Here is an 18,839-nt window from a genome sequence, read left to right as displayed (position 1 = left end):
TTCGATTTCATTATGTAGTCCCCATAATGGGAAATTTTGATTCATCGTTCTCTTGGAGCCAAAATGGTGGATAGGTCGGCTTGTCCTCTTCAGTGGCTCTACCGGAATGGATCGAAGAAATTGTCGTCGTCTTTGTCTTCGCACCCGCGATAACATCTGCAAGTCGGAAACAATGGGAAAGTGCCGAACTAGATTGGTTTTAGCCGCTGGTTGGAGTTATTATAGATGGTCATTTCTGCCCGATATTCGCTGCAGATGACTTGATAAGACATGAGAAAGTAAACAACCGGGATGAAATGCTTGGAATTCAGTTACCTTCGTGGTCTATTTTAATTTGAAACTGATTCTTACTCCCCAACCGGAATGACTGAGATAAAATGCCAGATAGAGAAAAATTTCGCGAGGATGAAGACCTATTTCCTAGACACCTCAGTATAAATCGTGCAAATTTTTTTAACTGTGCAACATGATTTTAAAATTAACGAAATTAATGCAAATAATTGCTAAGTATCAAAACTTAAAAAGTAGGAGTGTCCACCTGGAGGGGGGGGGGAGGTCAGGGTGCAGACTGCGCCATTGAAATTTTTAGGGGGTCTTTTGAGGGGTATTTTATCATTGGGGGCTTTCGCTTTTGGGGGGTTCTTGTGATGTTTAGTGGGGGGTGCATCCTAGGTGTTAAGAGGGATGGGCACCCCTGCAAAAAGCGCTTAATTTCTCCCAAACTCTCGTTTCTTCACTCTGAATTCGTAAATGGCTTCCTGTATCTTTAAATGAAAAGTACCTATTATCTTTTTAATTGATTTTCATAAAATAATTTAAAACATCCTTTATCTTTTATAAAACCCGGTAACTTTCAAAACTCGTGCGTCAAAGATTTGTTCCTTATCCCTTTGTATTTGTTCAATTGTAATCAAATGAGTAGTTGTAAAAATCAAACCGATACCGGAGTTCACCAAGGCTCAACTTGTGGTTAGACATTGTGTAGTACATCACGAATCAACCACGTTGACTCAGTATCCTTTACTTTGTGCACCGCCCTTGGGATATACCACCAAAGAGAACGTGAGAACAAATCTGATCTCATTGCGGGTTCCACTCGGCAATGACAATGACCGAGTTTAGCACACCTTTTAATGTTCACCCTCTACCCCCCCCCCCCATTATGTATATACTTACTCTCATCTAGTAGGATTTGCGAATAGCTTCCTAAAGCTACTGTTGCCATTAATATCTTCAAAAATAGTAAAATTGTTTCAGAAAATGACAGCAATGCAGTTGCTGTTCTGGGCCTCCCGAAAATTAAATAAACTTGACATATTAAAAAATTAAAATGTACATGAAGACTAAAAAACAGATAAACAGATCTAACAGTTACATAGACTTTCTTACGCATCCAAATGTTATAAATTTAATGGTTTAGTTTATTTATTTTATGGATTTTTTTATTTTTTTTCATTTTAATGTTACTTTTAGTTTTATTTAGTGGATTGATTTAATTAAAAAATATATGTTAAATGTAAAATTTAAGCAGTATTTATTTTAGCAACGTTTTATGAGCAAATAAGCGCTTCAGTTTGCCAATTTGTACATGATATACATTTTTTACTATAGTTACTTTGTTGTAGAACGGTACTTATTCATTTCAAACTAACGCTCAGTTTTGACCATTTTGGGGAAAATATTAAAAAATGAGCCAAGTGTTCAACGTTACGAGACCTGAAGAACATTACCTAAGACTTCACTAATAACTCTGTAAAGTCTCAGGTAATAACGTACGGCATACTCAGGTGAATCAAATGACGCTATAAAATGGACAATGTTATTAGAAATGTAATGAATTTAAATCGAGAATGAATTTAAATCAATGCTGATTTTATGCCTAGATAAGGTGTTAACACACATATATATATCGTTTATCAGAATTTTTGCGCTTATAAGTGCTTCTGTTGGCTTTCGTGGTTTTTAAAAGAGTACAGATTCTTTCCCAATGAAATTTATATCCTTTCACCTAATACAAAAAATTCGCAAAACAGTGGACTCCGGTTAATTGAATCCACCACTTTAATGAATCAAATTATCCAAAACAGAACAAAATTCAGTTTTGTTGAATTAGCCGCTTTATGGAATCAAAACTGTTTAGAGCAAACGTGATTCATATAAGCGGCGGTCACTGTAACGCGTCACATATAACTTAAAAAATATATGTAACGCGATACATTAAGAATTTGGGTGTGTGTGTGTTTTTTTTTTTTTTTTTTTAATAGTTTATTTTTGTTGTTTCAGATGAGCGGGAAGCGCACTCGTAGCTTTAAGATCGCGGTCGCGCACCGGGACCGCGAAGAGCTGCTTCGGCCGGGCGGGGAGCGCGCCCTCTTCCGCACCATGGTGGCTAAGATCGCGCACCACTTCCTGGCAGACGATCGCGACCGCAAGTACTATGCGGACCGGTACACCTGCTGCCCGCCACCCCTCTTCGTGCTTCTAGTCACGCTGGTCGAGGTAAGTCGATCCCGTTAACCCTTTTATTTACCCTGAAGCAGCTTCAGTCTACTCAGGCTACTAATATGCTGTTTGTAGCAGGAGCCCGAGTTGTTTTCTGTTGCCCTTGTAGGTAGTCTATTAACCCTTTCTTTGCTGACGGAGCTTTAATCCCTTTCAGGTTACTATCAATCCTATTAACCATTTCTTTGCTGACGAAGTTTCAGTCCCTTTCAGGTTACTATCAATGTTCATAACCTCATATTAATCTTTTATTCCTTGAAAGAACTTGAATCTACTTTTGTCACTAACATTCCTACTAACAATTTTTTTACTGACGAAGCTTCAAATTACTATGACTCCTATTAACCTTTTCTTTTATTGACGAAACTGGAGTCTCTTGGGATTACTATCAGTCCTGTTAACCCGTTCCTTACTGACGACTGCATAGTGTCTTCCGGTTACTATCAATCCTATTAACTCTTTTACTGACGAAGCTGAAGTCATTTGGGATCACTATCAAATCTAATAGCCCTTCCTTTACGGTCAAAGCATGTTTTCCTTCATGTTTCTATCAATCCTATTAACCATTTCTTTCATTAACGAAGTTGCAATCTCTTGGGGTTACAATCATTTCTAATAATCCTTCATTACGGAATTTAAAAAGAACAATTAAATCATTAGGTAAATATGAGTAGGGAAATTTACAAAGTTTTAAAATCATTTTCAAAAGATAAAATAAGTTCTTGTTAAGCATGAACGTAAAATTTAAAAATGGATTACAAAAGCATTATGTCATCTTAAGTCACCCTAACATTAGTCAACATCTTTTGTGCAAAAAGGAAGACGAAGCATATCTACTAAACCAATGTATGCTCTGTGAATACTTGTTTATAGCAAAAATATAATATTTATCTTAGTGTGAAAATTCACTCTTTTCCCTCAAGCATTCATTTATTTGTTAAGCTAATATAGGCTTTGTTTGCAATTTATTGGTTCAGCTTTGTCTTTTATTTAAGGCAATGCAATATCATGTTGCTGTATTTTTTGTGATTGGCAGTAATTACCAAGATGTCACTCGATTCCAGAACTAAAAAAATATATCATTTCCTCCTTCCCATCCCCAGTGGGGCAAGGATCCATGAATCCTGCATCGGCCACGTTCCTTTCGCGTGCCGCAACAAGTGGCGTGCGGTGGCGCGAGGCCACTTCATTGAGAACATAATTTCTTTTGATTCGAGGCATGTCTTTAAGGAGGAACCCCCTTTTGTGTCCAGTCTCCGGAGCGGAAAAGGGTGGATTTGGGTGTTGTATCTCACGTGGAATGGAACGACGAAGGACGTCCGAGAAAATGCGGAGAAATACGAAGTTGGTGCGTGTCCCCCTCCCAACTTCATACATAGAAGAGAGAGAGAGAGATTGACCTCATGAAATATATGCAGCAAATTAAATACTGCTTGGTTTTCCTGGAAATGTAAAAGTTTTGGAATTTTTAGTCTGGAATATTTCAGAAACTTTTTGCAATAACCCAAAAACTGACCCCCTTCTTGACTTATGTTAAACTAAATAGGTTGAACATGATGTTCTCAAAATAGATCACAGGATTTAAAAATTGATAGTTTTCCCAAAAAACATATTTCAGAAACATTGTTACTTTTGTGCTAAGCCAATAACCAATCACTTATCTTTGCCTAAATAGGTTGAGCTCAATTTTCTCCAATGGATCGTTGAGGTAAAATTTTTTAAACTTTTCGTCATTTCATCAAAAATATTTCAGAAACATTGTTCCTTTTGTACTAAGCGATGATCAACCATGATCTGCACTTATCTTTGCCCAAATAGGTTGATCTATTCCCCAATAAATCGCTGAGGCAAAAAAAGTTTTTGTTAAACCATCAGGAATATTTCAAAAGCATTGTTACTTTGGTAAAAACTCAAAAACTATGTTCTGCCCTTAATTTTCGTAGATAGGTTGAGCACAATGTTCTCCAATGGATCGTTGAGGTAAAAATTTTAAAACTTTTCGTCATTCCGTCAAAAGTATTTCAGAAAAAATGTTTGGTAATAACACGATAACTAACCATGATCTGAACTAATGTTTGGTTTAATCGGCCGATTCCTGTGTACTCACTTACATGTTTATGAAGTGAAGAATTAACAGCTTAAGTATTGGTTCACTAGGATGCGTGAAAAATGTGACTTATAAATGACGAATGATATTTAACAACTCCCTGTGTATGTCCATAACGTTGAAAAAACACTCGTAGCAAACGGGTACTTCTCTTAGATGCAATAATTGCTCTTAAACGGAAGGAGCCCTAACAGACCACATTTTGTTACGCTATCCGCAATTACGTACAGTTGATAAGCGTCTAATCATTCTTACTCTCAATGAGATCTTCCTCCCCGTTTATTACACTCACTTATGATTACCTTCACCCCTTCAGAAGGGCAATTAAATAAGTGCACGACGCTTGAGCACCCGCTCGGAAAGCAGATGGCGAGACTCGGGCTAGAGGTTACACAGGATCTACACATGGAGAGAATACAAAGGGGTGGAATGTACATATGGCTTGCACCGATATTGTTCCAGTCGAGTCCACTTTGCACGACTCAGAATTTAAGCAGTTAATGAGCGAGAGCGAAGAAATGTGTGTCTGGTAATTTTTAATTGACGCTCATTGGAAGAGCACTAATTATATCGAATATTGTCCCGATAAGTGTTTATTGAGCAATTTAGCCAAGTGAATGCACCAGCAATAGCCACAGTGTCTAATTTATCTTGACGCAAGGGCGACTCCCCCCCCCCCTCCCGCTCACCAATCACGAAATAAGAGCCTCGAAAAAGACCCAAAACTTCGCATGAATAAAATGTTTACGTTAGACAAAGGGAAAATATATTTCGACGGGCCCCAAATATGTGAGTCTACCTCTGAATAGTAAATCACTGATATACTGTCAACTCTCGATAGCTCGAAGTTCCAAGTGACTGGCTAAAGCGTTCGAGTTATTGGTAGTTCGAGTTATGGGAATTTTCCACAACAGTCTCAAGAGTTTAGGACCCAATAAAAACCTTGAGATAAAGGAATATTCGAGTATAAAATCGACGACATAGGTATTACACATAGGAAGGTAGAGTTTTACGACATAGGTATAGTACACATAATGCAAGCAAGTATATTTTCTGAGCATCTTCATGACAAAAATACATTTGATTGTAATTCGCTTATTCCTTGAAAAGTTAATAACTCTTTTTTTGCTGGGAAAAAAATATGTATGCTTTGAATTCTCTTACCATGATTTGCAAAATTGGTATTTTCTTAACGGCACGAAAGCAAAGAAAAATCTCTTTAGAATACAAAAAGAGTCATTCATGGCACGTGCCATTTGGTGCCTCACGCCTATTTGACTGTTGTCGAAAACGCGTCGGAAGTTGTTTACGATTTTTGGTCAGAACATTTACGGCTTTTCGCCTATTTAGCGTCGGCTTCGTCAAAGTATGTGCTTTGAGAACATAGCACGTTTTGTCCATTTCTAGTGCCGTAAAGAATGTGTTGATGTTAAGACTTTTTGCCACATTAGAAAAGGTGTTGTCATGGCTTTTAGAATGAAATAAGAGGAGAATAACCTATTAAGTCCAGAGAAGATCTTGTTTATGGATGTTCTGTGCCGTTTTTAGTGGAATTGCCTTTCGCATTATTACGTTTTGAATACGTTAAAATATTACATACGCATATTTAATGAGGGTCCCTAACCTGATTTGCAGCTTGGAAAATTTCCTCCAGAACATTTTAAGTCACTGTGATAGTTTAGCTGAAATTTTCAAAGCATAGATGAAAAGACTGTAGGTAAAATTTTTATTTACTTCTAAAGTCATAAATCAAAACTAACAATTTATTGCTACTATGTGGTTTAAATTGGAATTCAATTGTGAAGTTAAATAAAAATTGCAAAATTAAAATACGTTAAAAAACAAAAACAAAAAAGTTTTTTTTTTTTTTTTTCATTTTGGATATTTTTATTTAAAAACGGAATTAGATTTGTCTTTTTTTTTTTTTTTTTGCTTTTCTTCATGAGTCATCTATACGTACGTTTTCAAACTCTCTTCAAAAATACTACTTGTCTTCTGTACACGATTTAAATCTTATGTGAGACATAATATTAATTAAAATAAAATGTAAAAACTGGAAAATTGAGGGCGTTAAAAATTCTTGTAATTTTTTTTACTATGCAATATGAGCAGAACATAAATAAAATACGCCAACAGAAGAATGTCTAAACTAAGAAAATACATAAATACATGAATTAACAATTGTACTACGGTGGTTTATGCGTAATTCATTTTGATGTTCTTAAGTTCTTTTCAATTTTCGTGTCTTTACGTCCTTAATACATAAATTTCTACAACTATCATGATTCACGAAAAAGAAGAAAATAAAAGAGCTAAAAATAATGCAGAAATAAATATTGTAAAAACCAAGATCGTAAAATGCTCCAACGTAAGGAAATGTCGGTTTTGAAAATTTTTAAATCAACATTGGTTTTTATTTTCAATTTCTGAGAAAACAAACGAATGATTTTCGTTTCAATTTAAACTAATTAACGTATTTTTATTTGTTTCAAAAACCCTATGTTTTTTTAACGCAAAACATGTATAAATCATAAAATTTATTTTAAAATAAACAAAGATCGTTTGGAAAAAGTTACGTGAAAAAAGAAAAATATATTAACTCTCAGGCGTCCAAAAACACAAATGTTATCAAATTTTGAGGGAGAAACTCTCATTTTTAATTCAATTTTACTTGCGTTGCAAAATAAATAAATAAAATATGTGTTCAGCTGGAAATTTTTTTTAACATTTCAGACATTATTTTTGATTCATTCATTATCATTGATGCTCGGAATTATTTACATACTTTATTTCCTCGATTGTTGTATTTTATTTATTAAAATTCTTCTAAATGATTGTAATGTAAAATTGATGTAATTTTTCCTATTATAGGAAAATATATATATGGGCGTCGGCGTCCTATTAAAGGAAAAAAAAAACGCTTTCATACTTCGATATTTCGACTACAGTAATTTACACTCTATTGCTTATTCCATACATTAGCTTCTACAGCATTTTTTATATACATAGTTTTTAATTTATTATTGCTGTTAGTAATTTCATTATTTTATTTATTTTCAAAATATGTACCGAAAAATTGTCGTGGTAATGCGAAAACAAATTTTATACATGATCAAATGTGAATATAAAACATAAATCTCTAAATTATCAAAGAGAATCTGTATAAGCACATTCAAAACGGTTCATTACAAAATCAAATCGACACATATCTTTTATTCTATTCTCAATAAAACCACCGAAGTGGTGTGCTCGTACGTAATATATCACGAAAATCGTGCCATATGTTGTAAGTTATTCAATTTCGTGCGTTATGCAAAGGGAATAATTCTTAACTTAACTGCCAGTTTAACTACTTCCATAGTAGTCCTGTCTCAGTCCGCAAGGTCAGTACTCCATTCGTCGTCATGACAACCGCGACATACACAAAAAAGTGGTACGATAGAGATGTGTATACAGAGAAAAAATGTACATAACCATGTGCGTGACAGTCACTTTCTTCACTTTTTCTTTTGTCGAATGGCTTTTTTTTAACAGTTCAGTCTATTCCATGCATTAGTTTCGATTTCTATCGAGGCAAAACACTTTCAATATCCGCATATGAAGCAGTCTTTTTAGTTACATTGTGCTTCAATTTAGTTTTCATTTTCTTTGAACTTAAGTTTGATTATATACATTTCCATTTTGTTCAAAATTATATTTGCTTGAAGTTTTTATTTAGCTAGTCATTAAAAGCATAGAATTCCGACACTAATAGATTACCTGCTACTAGTGTAATATTAGATACCATAATATTAGTAAAGAATGAAACTTAAAAAAATGAGTTCAAAAGTTTTTAACATTTAATAACAAACTATAAATGAAAACTATTTGTTATTTCAATAACCCATCCCCTGTCATTAACAACCCATAATAACATTTGGACGTTGAAACAGAAGCTTAAGGAACTAAATGATGTTTCATTGATCAGCTAAATTTAACAACTATAGAACTCAAGTTTAATCGAAAGTAACATCAATTTATTTTTGACATTTTTATTTGTAGCAAATATCAACCTTCTCTTTATTACCCTTTTGTAAACTGAAGTTCTCTGTCAGCTTTCTTCTTTCTGAGTTTTTAGAAGAAAACATGCTTTAAATAAAACTACTTCACCAGTTTTCTAAGTTTTCCATGCGACGAACAGGCAGAATTTATCATGCTTTTTAATCAACAGAAAAACATTATCCATATCTATAATCAACCATTTGTTGAAGTTTTGGGGAACGACTGATTCAAATTTTCAGATGTGCTGTCAGAAATCCGAAAACTATTTAGTATGGGAAAAAAATCTGCCAGGCGACTTATCAAAAAGATTGATACTGCAAATAACCGACAGACACTAGGTTGTCACAAAATTTCAGATTAAATTCCATCCTATAATTTCTCGCAGTAATCAACTAGCTCACTTGATGATCTGTACACGTAACAGTTTTTTAAATCCGGTTCTAAGAAGCAGGCTTAGCTCATTTCCATCACTTCTACGCTTTCCAGGTATTCATAAAAGCACTTCAAAGTTTAAGAATTGTGAAATTTGAAGAATTAAATTGGCAACGTTTACCTGTTTCCTGCTAACTTTTGGAAAGTTCTATTTTTTCTCTTTGGAACCTGGTGATGAAATCAATGGATCATTGTCGACGCGTCATTGATATGCCTCTGCAAAATGTCCTTGCAGTATTTTGCCCCATGTTCAACTTGGTACTTCTTAACTACGTTCTTAAAGTTTGTTAACCCCTTCTAGCGATTTCCAGAAATAGTTAGCGAACGTCAGCAAGGTCGGATTGCAGATTCGGCCCTTGAACTTGCTCCGACGCCTTGGTTCTGCTGCCAAAATACTTTTTTTTTTATCGTCGGCGCCCCCCTTCTTTTACATTCGAGGGTGCTCCGACATTCCTGACGTTGGTCTTTCACTCTGGGTGGTAGATATATCTTGGCTGCGCCTCTTTTGCCACCAAACTCAACAGCGTCGGAAGTTTGCTTAAAAGGCGGGCATTTCCGATAACCAAATCACGTCAAATAAGTATTGTTGGACAAATATGCCTACATGTGTGTTTATAACATGAACGATTCTGTTAGAAAAAACTGCAAAATGTAGGCTTTCTGAAAAATCATATTTCGTTGCGTTAATAAATTTAGAAATTGAATGATGCCATCAAATTAAAAAGAATATCGTATAACAGCATATATCTTTTCTTGCGAACAAAGTTGTCTAACCCAAAATATTCTCTGTTTACATGCCCCTTTCTTGCTAGCACATGGTGAAAATCCTAATCGTTGATCATTCAATTAAACAGCTAAATCCCGTTGCATTAAAACACTAAATCTTTATCCATTGCATTGAAAAAGTAACCGTATATTTATACTTAAAGCGGTTTAACACTTCCTACATTGTCGCAAAACCGTCATCAGTGTACGAAATTATAATTAAAATCGTCATAATAATATCTTTAGTCGTGTCATTTCTTCTTTTGATTTCTCTCTCTTTTTTTTGGGGAGGGGGGAGCTTAAAAAAAAAACTCTTAAAAAGATAAAAAAAAAAAAAAAACCTCAAGCAACAAATTTTGGCATGCACAACTTTTAATTTTTTGCTATCTTGCAGCGTGTTTTGTTTTTCTCAAAAATTTAAATTTCACGAAAGAAATAATTGTTTAGAAGCTTTCTTTTAATTATTTTTTATTTACTTCCATTATTTATTTATTATTTTATATTTTTATTTATTTATTCATTTTGAGCGAAAACATCAGAACAAAGTAGGGAAACATTGCTTTGTTTTAAAGAAACAAACTTCTACTAAAGATTAAAAGGAATTTCAACTTTTAAAAATTGCTTTCTATCTCAACAGTAAAAATGATTTTTAAAAGGTTTCCATTATTTCAATATATTTAAAAAAAAAAAAAAACATCTTAATAAAAACTTCGCATTATTGAACCCTAGTAACTATTTGTTTTGTATTTTAATATAAAACATCTTCTTGCTTTTTTCTATATGTACAATAGGCTGCCAATTATCAGAACTTTAATTTACCAAATTGTCCAATTATCCAACCATAGAGCCTGTACTCGCAAAAATGATAACATTTAATCAATGGGAGAAATGAAGTTAAAACAGCAGTCATTAACAACTTAATTCTAGCTGGAGAAAGTGTGGGGAAATTTTTTTCACATACAATATTTTTTAAAGGTACCTGTTCCCCACTAAATTTGGTTGAAACTTATATTTTAGCCATTTAAAACAGTTATATCAACTGTTTTCACAGTCAGAAGCTGCCTTGTCCAATTTTCCAAACATTTGGTTACACGAACTAGGAGCGGGCACTCTGTATCAATTATCATGTTTGTTTTGATAATAATTACCTCTGGAGTTAATTGTGTTCCTGTAAATCAACTTAATGAATAATTGCACAGTGCATTTGCCTAATTTTTTAATCGGCTCTACCGAGCTTCTTAATCAGCAAAACTATTCATTCTTTTACGTGAACGTGATCGATTATTGTCAGTGCAGAGCTAGGAATAGACCTTTTTTTTCTCCCTCAGCCAGACGGAATACGTCGCCTACTTCTTTTTTCGCCACCGTGGAGATGAAAAAAATGGAGTCGACCCAAGGTTGTCTTCAAATAGAAAGCGTCATCCTCCTGAATGAATGACGGCGTGAGAACACCACACTAGTTGCATCATCATAAACAAGCCATCACATGTTTACGAAGTTACAGTTAAAAATCTGTTGTTTCATCCCATTTTCGAATTAAGAGTAGGACTCCAAGCAAACAAATATTTTAAAGTTTTCTAATAAGTGCAGTTTATTAGACGGAGAGTTCTTCTTTCGTTTTTCTATACTGGTGTAAAGAAATTATGTTTTCTGTGCGCATCCATAAGCAAGCTCTGGGGGAGGGCAGTCTCCGGAAGTACCATGGTGCAAACCCTCCTAGAAAACGAACGCAAATGCAAAACTGACAAAAAAAATTTCATTTCGAATTTACTAATTTCATCCTTCAAGAAACGGGATCGGAGGTTCACAGAAGGTCACAGTGACTTCCGAAAATTTTTCGTTATTCAACAAATTATGCCTGACGATTTGGCAAATTCGGAATCCAATCCCTAATAAACCGGACTTCGCTAAATCTGGACAACCGTTTAGATGTACATTCTGCGAAAATAAAAGTCGAGTTCGCGCAAAAATAGGTTTTGTTGGCTGCATTTTGTATTTTTGTAATGTATTTTTTAGTAATTTCCTCTTATGCAGTTTTATATTTCATTCTCTTGAATTCAAAATACATTTTTATTGTTTAGAGTAGTTTGTTTATGTAGCCAGGCTCAATTTATAGGTAATTTCGTTTAATATGTACTTTCAATTCAGACGACTTTTATCTCCTCTTAGACCCAATTAGTAAGGTTCTACTGCTTTGATTTTACTTCTTTGTGATGCCTTGTCTCCTCTCATTTAGTAAGTTTGGAATATCCATGTAATGTAAAACCTTAAGCCTGAGGTACTGTGTACCCCAATTTCTAAAGTCCTGCATACACCTATGATACGTTGTCTACAGGGCGTCAGAGTCGGACCGATTTTCGGGTTAAGGAGTTTTAGTGGGAGGTATTAAAACTCTAGGAGTCGGTAATTTTCCCTCTGAGCTTTTATCTCTGCCATGGCAGTGGAGTAGGAGTCGGAGTCGGGTTGGTTTTGGTGTAATGGAGTTGGGGTGAGAGGTTTAAAATTTCAGAAATCGGAATCGATCATTTTGCCTCCGATCCTGCAGTCCTGGTTGTATAACACTAGAGAACCTTAGATGCTTAAATGATGAGACTATCAATTTCAAAAACATCCGAAACGATCCAAAGGAGCAACTTTGTGTTCGACTATCACATACAAATATCGATTTAGATCTTAAATAAAAAATGATACTAAAAAGTTTCATGATATTTCTCAACTGCTTTAAAGTTTCTGAAGTATACACACCCTTCCATTAAATAAATGCACAAAATCTTCCCCGCATTCAAACGCGGAGGGATCCCTACTCGTTCGGCGTGCCAACGAATCGTTTGCGCCGAATACGAAAGAGTCCCATACGGTCCTGAATAAAATATTCTTCCGCAGAATAAATGAGGGAGAATTCCAGGCCTCGGCCATCCGTCAATACTGTCCGTCGCTTTTGAGAAATGGTCGCAGGGCTCTTCCATTTCTAAAACCTGGAGTATCCAACCTGATGGAGAAGGGAGACGTTTTTATTGAACGTTTTTTTCCCACCTGAATTTGATCCGGCAGGTTTGGGAAAGAAAAAGATAACTTAAAGACAGGGTAGTCTGGTCAGTAAATGAGTACGTACACACAATTTCAGCGACAGAGTTTCTTAATACGTGAATAATATGTAATCGTTTGCATTCCCATTGGTTCTTTATAGGTTGAAAATTTTCTCATTCGTTTGTTGGTTAATCCACACTTTAATTTTTAAGCTTGTTTTTTAGTTTTTGAACGTTCTGCTTCGTTGTCTCTGTCGGATATCTTTTCATCCATAAGCTCAACTCTTTTGCACGAAAAAAGGGGGTTCTTTGTAACCCCGAAACACGTGTATGCAACTCTCTGAAAATTTATCTTCTTTTACTTATGTGAATGTTCAAATAAAATTTGCCATGGAACAAAATAGTTAAAAAGATAGAAAGAAAGGGAAGAAAAGAAAGTAGCAAAAAGTTTTTTTTTTTAAAAAGGAGGAAAGGGAGAAAATATGTTTGTCTTAATATTGTAAATTATTACTCACTAATTATTCAAAAGCGACGTCTCTAAAGAGGAGGAAAATGTTTATTTTAGCAATATTAATTACTAGTTGTACCCGCACGGCTTTGCCCGTAGTTGAAAATTAAAAGGTCATTCGGTTCGCCTGTATATTTACAAATAATGGATGACGAATTTCTCGCCAATTGGCTATGTTCATTCGCTCTGCCATTCCACGTCATGATAATTTCGTAATTTACTCGTCCATCTTATAATTTTGCTCCTGAAAATTTTCTTAAAATTGAAATAGAAAAAGAGCAAAATCGAATTCTCAAAAAATCGCTTCGAGGTGCACACCCCCATGCTACAAACTAACTTTGTAAGACTTTCAGCTTTATTATTAGTAAAGATTGCTCTTCAGTGTTTCAACAAATCACATCACTAAAAAAGAACAAAGATTTATCTTAGTATTATTAATTATTACTCACTAATCAGTGAAAAGTCACTTCTTCAAAAAAGAGAAGAAACGTTTGTCTCAGTATCATTAATTATTATTCTTTGATCACTAAGAAATCACATCTGTAACAAAGAGAAATAATTATTATTTTAGTGTCATTAATTATTACTCCATAACCACTAAAACAATTGCATCCCTTAAAAGAAGAAAAAAGTTGAACTGAGTATTATTAATTTATTATTACTTACTAATAACTATATTTCAGTAGAACCAAATTAATATTTTCTTTTTTCTTTTTCAGTTGGGATTTTTCACGTACTACACAGTGTTAACGGGTGTTGTCACAACGACAGGGCCCGTCCCTATTGATAGTCCTTTCATTTACAGACCAGATAAAAGGGATCAAGTATGGAGGTTCCTTTTCTACATGCTCTTACATGCTGGGTAAGAAAAGTTTTAGTTATTATTTTTTCCCATTTTTAAATCCTCTAAATAAATAAATAATCCTTGATTTCCCGATTCTTCACTATAAATAAAACTGGCAGCTGTCAACTTCAATGTCAACAAATTACTTATCAACTTAAGTTTCAACGTTATATATTTCTAACTAGCGATACCCGCATGGCTTTGCCCGTAGTAGAAAATTAAAAGGTCATTTGGTTCGCCTGTATATCTACGAATAATGGATGATGAATTTCGCGCAAGTTTACTATGTTAATTTGCTCGCCCATGTTATGGTAGTTAGCTCGTTATCGTTATGTAATTTACTCGTCCATGTTATGATAATTTGCTGGGTAAAATGTTCTTAAAATTGGAATAGAAAAAGAGCAAAATCGAATTTTCGAAAAATCGCTTCGAAGTGCACACCCTCATGCTACAAACTAGTTTTGTACCAAATTACATGAAAATCGGCCGAGCGGTCTAGGTACTATGCGCGTCACAGACATCCAGACATAGATCCAGACTTTCAGCTTTATTATTAGTAAAGATTTTTTTTTTAAATTCTAAATTTGCTTTCTATAATATTTTTCCCCTTGATTTAATTTTCTATTTTTTCTCCTTAGGTGGATTCATCTGCTTTTCAACCTGCTGGTTCAGGTTCTTGTTGGTCTTCCTCTAGAGATGGTACATGGATCTCTGAGGATAGGGACGGTGTATATGGCTGGAGTGCTTGCAGGTAAATAGGAACTGAACAAATTTCTAACACGGACTTCTTGTGACATTTGCACGTGTCATTTTGTTTCAAAGTCTTTGAAATTGTTAATAATCAGCTTTATTGTTTGGATTTAGGTTCTCTCGGCACTTCGGTGTTTGACACAGATGTGTATCTAGTCGGAGCATCAGGAGGGGTTTACGCCCTGCTTGCTGCCCACCTTGCCAATGTACTACTGGTAAGTTCAAATCATTCTATTTCTCGAACAATATTTTCGCAGAACTAAACACAAATTAGTAATACTGAGTTATAGAAATATCTATGTGTGAAAAACCTTTTTTTTACTAGTACATAATCTATATATATAAAAATGGAGTTTGGTAAATTTGTTCCCTAAGATCTCAGAAACTACCCGGCAGATTTGACTGAAACTTTCACCGTTTGTTCAGTTTGGTACTGTGAAGGTTTATAGACCAGTTCGAAAAAAATCCGATTGATAGTTCCCTTTTTATTCCAATTTTAGGCCCAATTTTCGCATAAATGCCCCAATATGGGGGTGGAAAAAAACGTGCGCATATTAACATTATATGTCCATCGAAAGCGCCAATTTTTCTGCTGAAGATAGCATCTGTTCGAAGTTTCTAAGTTGTATAAAAAACGAGTTATAAGCTTTTTTGTTCCCTGTTCGAAGGCTTTCATCAACCCAAGTCCCCCTTTAGTGTGTCATCTCAACTCCCAAGAATTGTTGTATTGTTGAATATTTTTGAGTTTCGTCTGACTTTTTGAGGCTTTTCTCAAGTCAAATCTTAAAGTAACGTTTTCCCACAAGATTGGCTAAAAATAAATGGATTTGGCTGATCATTTTACTTTTAAACGGAACTTATGTAATTAATGGTTTATTATAATTATTTATGCTGATTGGACACTTGCTCACTATATCCAACCAACCAGCAGAAATATCGCCAGAATTTTTTCAGAAAGATTTCAGTTGCTGATGCATTTGGCAGTTTCTTCCACTGTCGCTGTTTTTGAGCCCAAAGACTACGTAATAATGTTTCTCAGCTTTCACCATGTAAACAAAATATCGCCAATCAAAGATACTTAAAAAAAAAAATACTGTGTAAAAATAATTCAACAACTAAATTAGGCAAATCCATAAACCGCACAAAAACTTCCATTAAATTTTCTTTTTGCACGATTTCAAACAATCGCCAAATTTTTCTACTTATTTTTGGAAACATTTCGGATAAAACCGTTTAGCGCCTTTTTTTTTTTTTTGACCAAAAGTATCTCAGCATCTTGCGACAATATTTCTATAATAAAAATTAGTAAGGAGGGGGAGTATTATCGAAAGTGTCCCAAAATGATTCTCGCAAATTTGATAAGATTTTAAACCGCACCAAGTGCCCACAAAAATTGAAATTTCCCAAAATAACTAAAGCAAGTGTAAGGGGAACACGGGCGGCTACAGTTTTTAAAACAGTTCGTACATCAATAGCCATACAGAGAAGGTTTTAGATTAAAAAAAAAAAGTACTAACAGATAAATCTTTTTAAACATGTAAAGTTTAATTTCATATTTCGGTAATTCTTCAAATTTGTATATGCTTAAATGTCGTGCTTTCGTTTCTAATTGAATACTATTCCGTTCTTTATACTTATTGCTATTTTAGTTTAATGAGTAAGGAAGAAGCTCGATTTTTAATCACGTCAAAAAGGTTTGTTTTAAATTCTTTCGCTTAAAAGAGAAAACAAGGGCAAGTAACGATTGTTTCTCATAATTATAACTGACCCAGGCAACGCCGGGTATTTTTGCTAGTTCTAAATAAATTTCTTTGAAACAATGAATAGAAAACCAACGTCAAAAGCAAAAATTGCAATAAACATGAATGCAATGTGTTTCGGGGTTACAAGAAATCCCTTTCCAATGTGAAAGAACATTTTCTTTCTTCACAATGTCATTTTATCTAAGTTTCAGGCCGCGTTATGGTTTCTCAAAACAGTTTTTAGACCGTAAAATTAAATTTGTATTTCCCATAGTGGGAAATAGAAATTTAATTTACTAAAGAAAACGCTAAAAAAAATCCGAATTCTCAAGATAACCATATTTTTCTGGAAAATGTTTGTCTTGTGAACATTTAGTTATAAGTCTCCAATGTTCTCAATATAAATTTTAAAATAGTTTAATCACATAAATAAATAGTTCATAACATGCCATAACATATTACTATCCAAAGGAATTTCGTCCATATAACCTCAGTACCGGCAGTTAAAACAGTCGGATTTTTGCATTATTTTGAAATCAATATTCAGCGTTTTTAGAATTAGAGAATTTGCACTAGTAAATGGAAAAATAATCGCTAATTAAAGGCAATTTTCTTATAATTAATCGATCTAATAAACTTTATACGTATAATTTTTATTGTGTTCTTAAAGTTCTTTTCTTTTTCAGAATTACAATCAAATGGAATTCGGTTTAGCCCGATTGGGAGGCATTTTCGTGATAGGTAAGAACCACGTATTCCTTTCTTTTCCTTTTTATTACTTTTTTAGTTTTAAACTTTTCAACAAAAATAGTCAGTGCTTTTAAATTAGCCCCAATATTAAGATTTTCTTTTCTTTATTAAATCAAAATCACTTTCCTAAAGGAAAGAAAAGATTCTTTTTTCGAAAAAAAAAAGAAAAAAGGGAGAAGTATTGGAAAAATAAAACAATTAGTAATACTTTAGAGGTATATCTTGGATCTTTAATTTTAACAGTATTTTCAATGATCTACACTTTATCGCTCAGTTAAATTAGTGTGTATTGTTTCTTGTTTCATTTAAATAGAACCCTTTTTTTTGTAGGTGTATTGTCTGTACTTAAAAATTATCTTCGTAACCTACCTCACAAATTGATGATGAAAACTATTCGGATATAAATCAAATTTTAAGACGTCTCATTCGAACTGAATCTATGTATAGTTTTTTCGAACTAACATGTTCAACAAAAGTAAAAAATCTATACTGCCAAACTTGTAGTTAACTAGTTATTGTACTCACCCAGGGGTTTAAGTGGACTTAAGTAAAATTTTCTGAAGGATTTCAATGTGAAATTTTTGGAAGCTCCACCCCCTCCCCCTCCTCCATTAAAACTCTTCAAATATGCATACAAAATCATTCAAAAAAAAGTTTTTTAAAGTTTTTTTTTTCTTTTTTAATGAAATTTTTCGGTTTTAGAATGTTGCAAGACCAAAATTTTCGGAAATTTCGGATCACAAACACCCCTGTACTCACCCCATCGATATGAAAAGATGTATTGATTTATTTAAAAAAAAACAATCGATGAAATTTATATTGCAATACTTTCCAATAATGAACAAATGCTTAAAAAATCTTCTTTTTTTTTATTTACAGCCAGTGCCGACGTGGGCTTTGCCATTTATGACAGATATGCCGTCGAGCAACAGGGACCTCCAGTGTCGTATGTGGCGCATTTAACGGGTGCATTAGCTGGACTAACTATTGGACTACTTGTTCTAAAAAACTTTGAACAAAAACTCCACGAACAAGTGTTGTGGTGGGTTGCCCTCGGAGTTTACGCAGCGTGCACGCTTTTTGCGGTTCTGTTTAATGTATTCAATTACTGACAATAACTTCGATTGCAATACTGCTCCGCAAATAGTGAAAATCACAAGTGCGGTATCATCATAAAACTGAAGACTGTATCTTCACTAGAAGGGTCAAATCAAGGACAAAGTCGGGCAGTTCCACAGTAACGAACGTATCAATTTTTCACAAAACAGTCTGTAAAGGCTTCCATCATGTTATATCTTGCATGCAATATACATTGCAAGCCTTTGTAGGGTATTTTGCGCAACAATTGAAGGGTTTGCAGCAACAAAGAATT

The 18,839-nt window shown here is 34.1% G+C and overlaps 1 protein-coding gene across 1 annotated transcript in view; it reads left to right on the top strand.

Moving 5' to 3' along the window:
• Positions 1 to 18,579, top strand: part of LOC129227752 (protein rhomboid-like) — a 31,432-nt gene extending 12,853 nt beyond the window's left edge. Inside the window, exons 2-7 of the mRNA XM_054862356.1 lie at positions 2,284 to 2,499; positions 14,101 to 14,243; positions 14,864 to 14,976; positions 15,090 to 15,190; positions 17,404 to 17,458; positions 18,347 to 18,579. Coding sequence (XP_054718331.1) covers positions 2,284 to 2,499; positions 14,101 to 14,243; positions 14,864 to 14,976; positions 15,090 to 15,190; positions 17,404 to 17,458; positions 18,347 to 18,579 — 861 coding nt within the window. The remainder of the gene's footprint in view (positions 1 to 2,283; positions 2,500 to 14,100; positions 14,244 to 14,863; positions 14,977 to 15,089; positions 15,191 to 17,403; positions 17,459 to 18,346) is intronic.
• Positions 18,580 to 18,839: the final 260 nt, after the last annotated feature.

This window comes from Uloborus diversus, chromosome 8, assembly GCF_026930045.1.
Source record: "Uloborus diversus isolate 005 chromosome 8, Udiv.v.3.1, whole genome shotgun sequence".
NCBI lineage: Eukaryota > Metazoa > Arthropoda > Arachnida > Araneae > Uloboridae > Uloborus > Uloborus diversus.
This window is presented reverse-complemented; position numbering and strand designations above follow the sequence as displayed.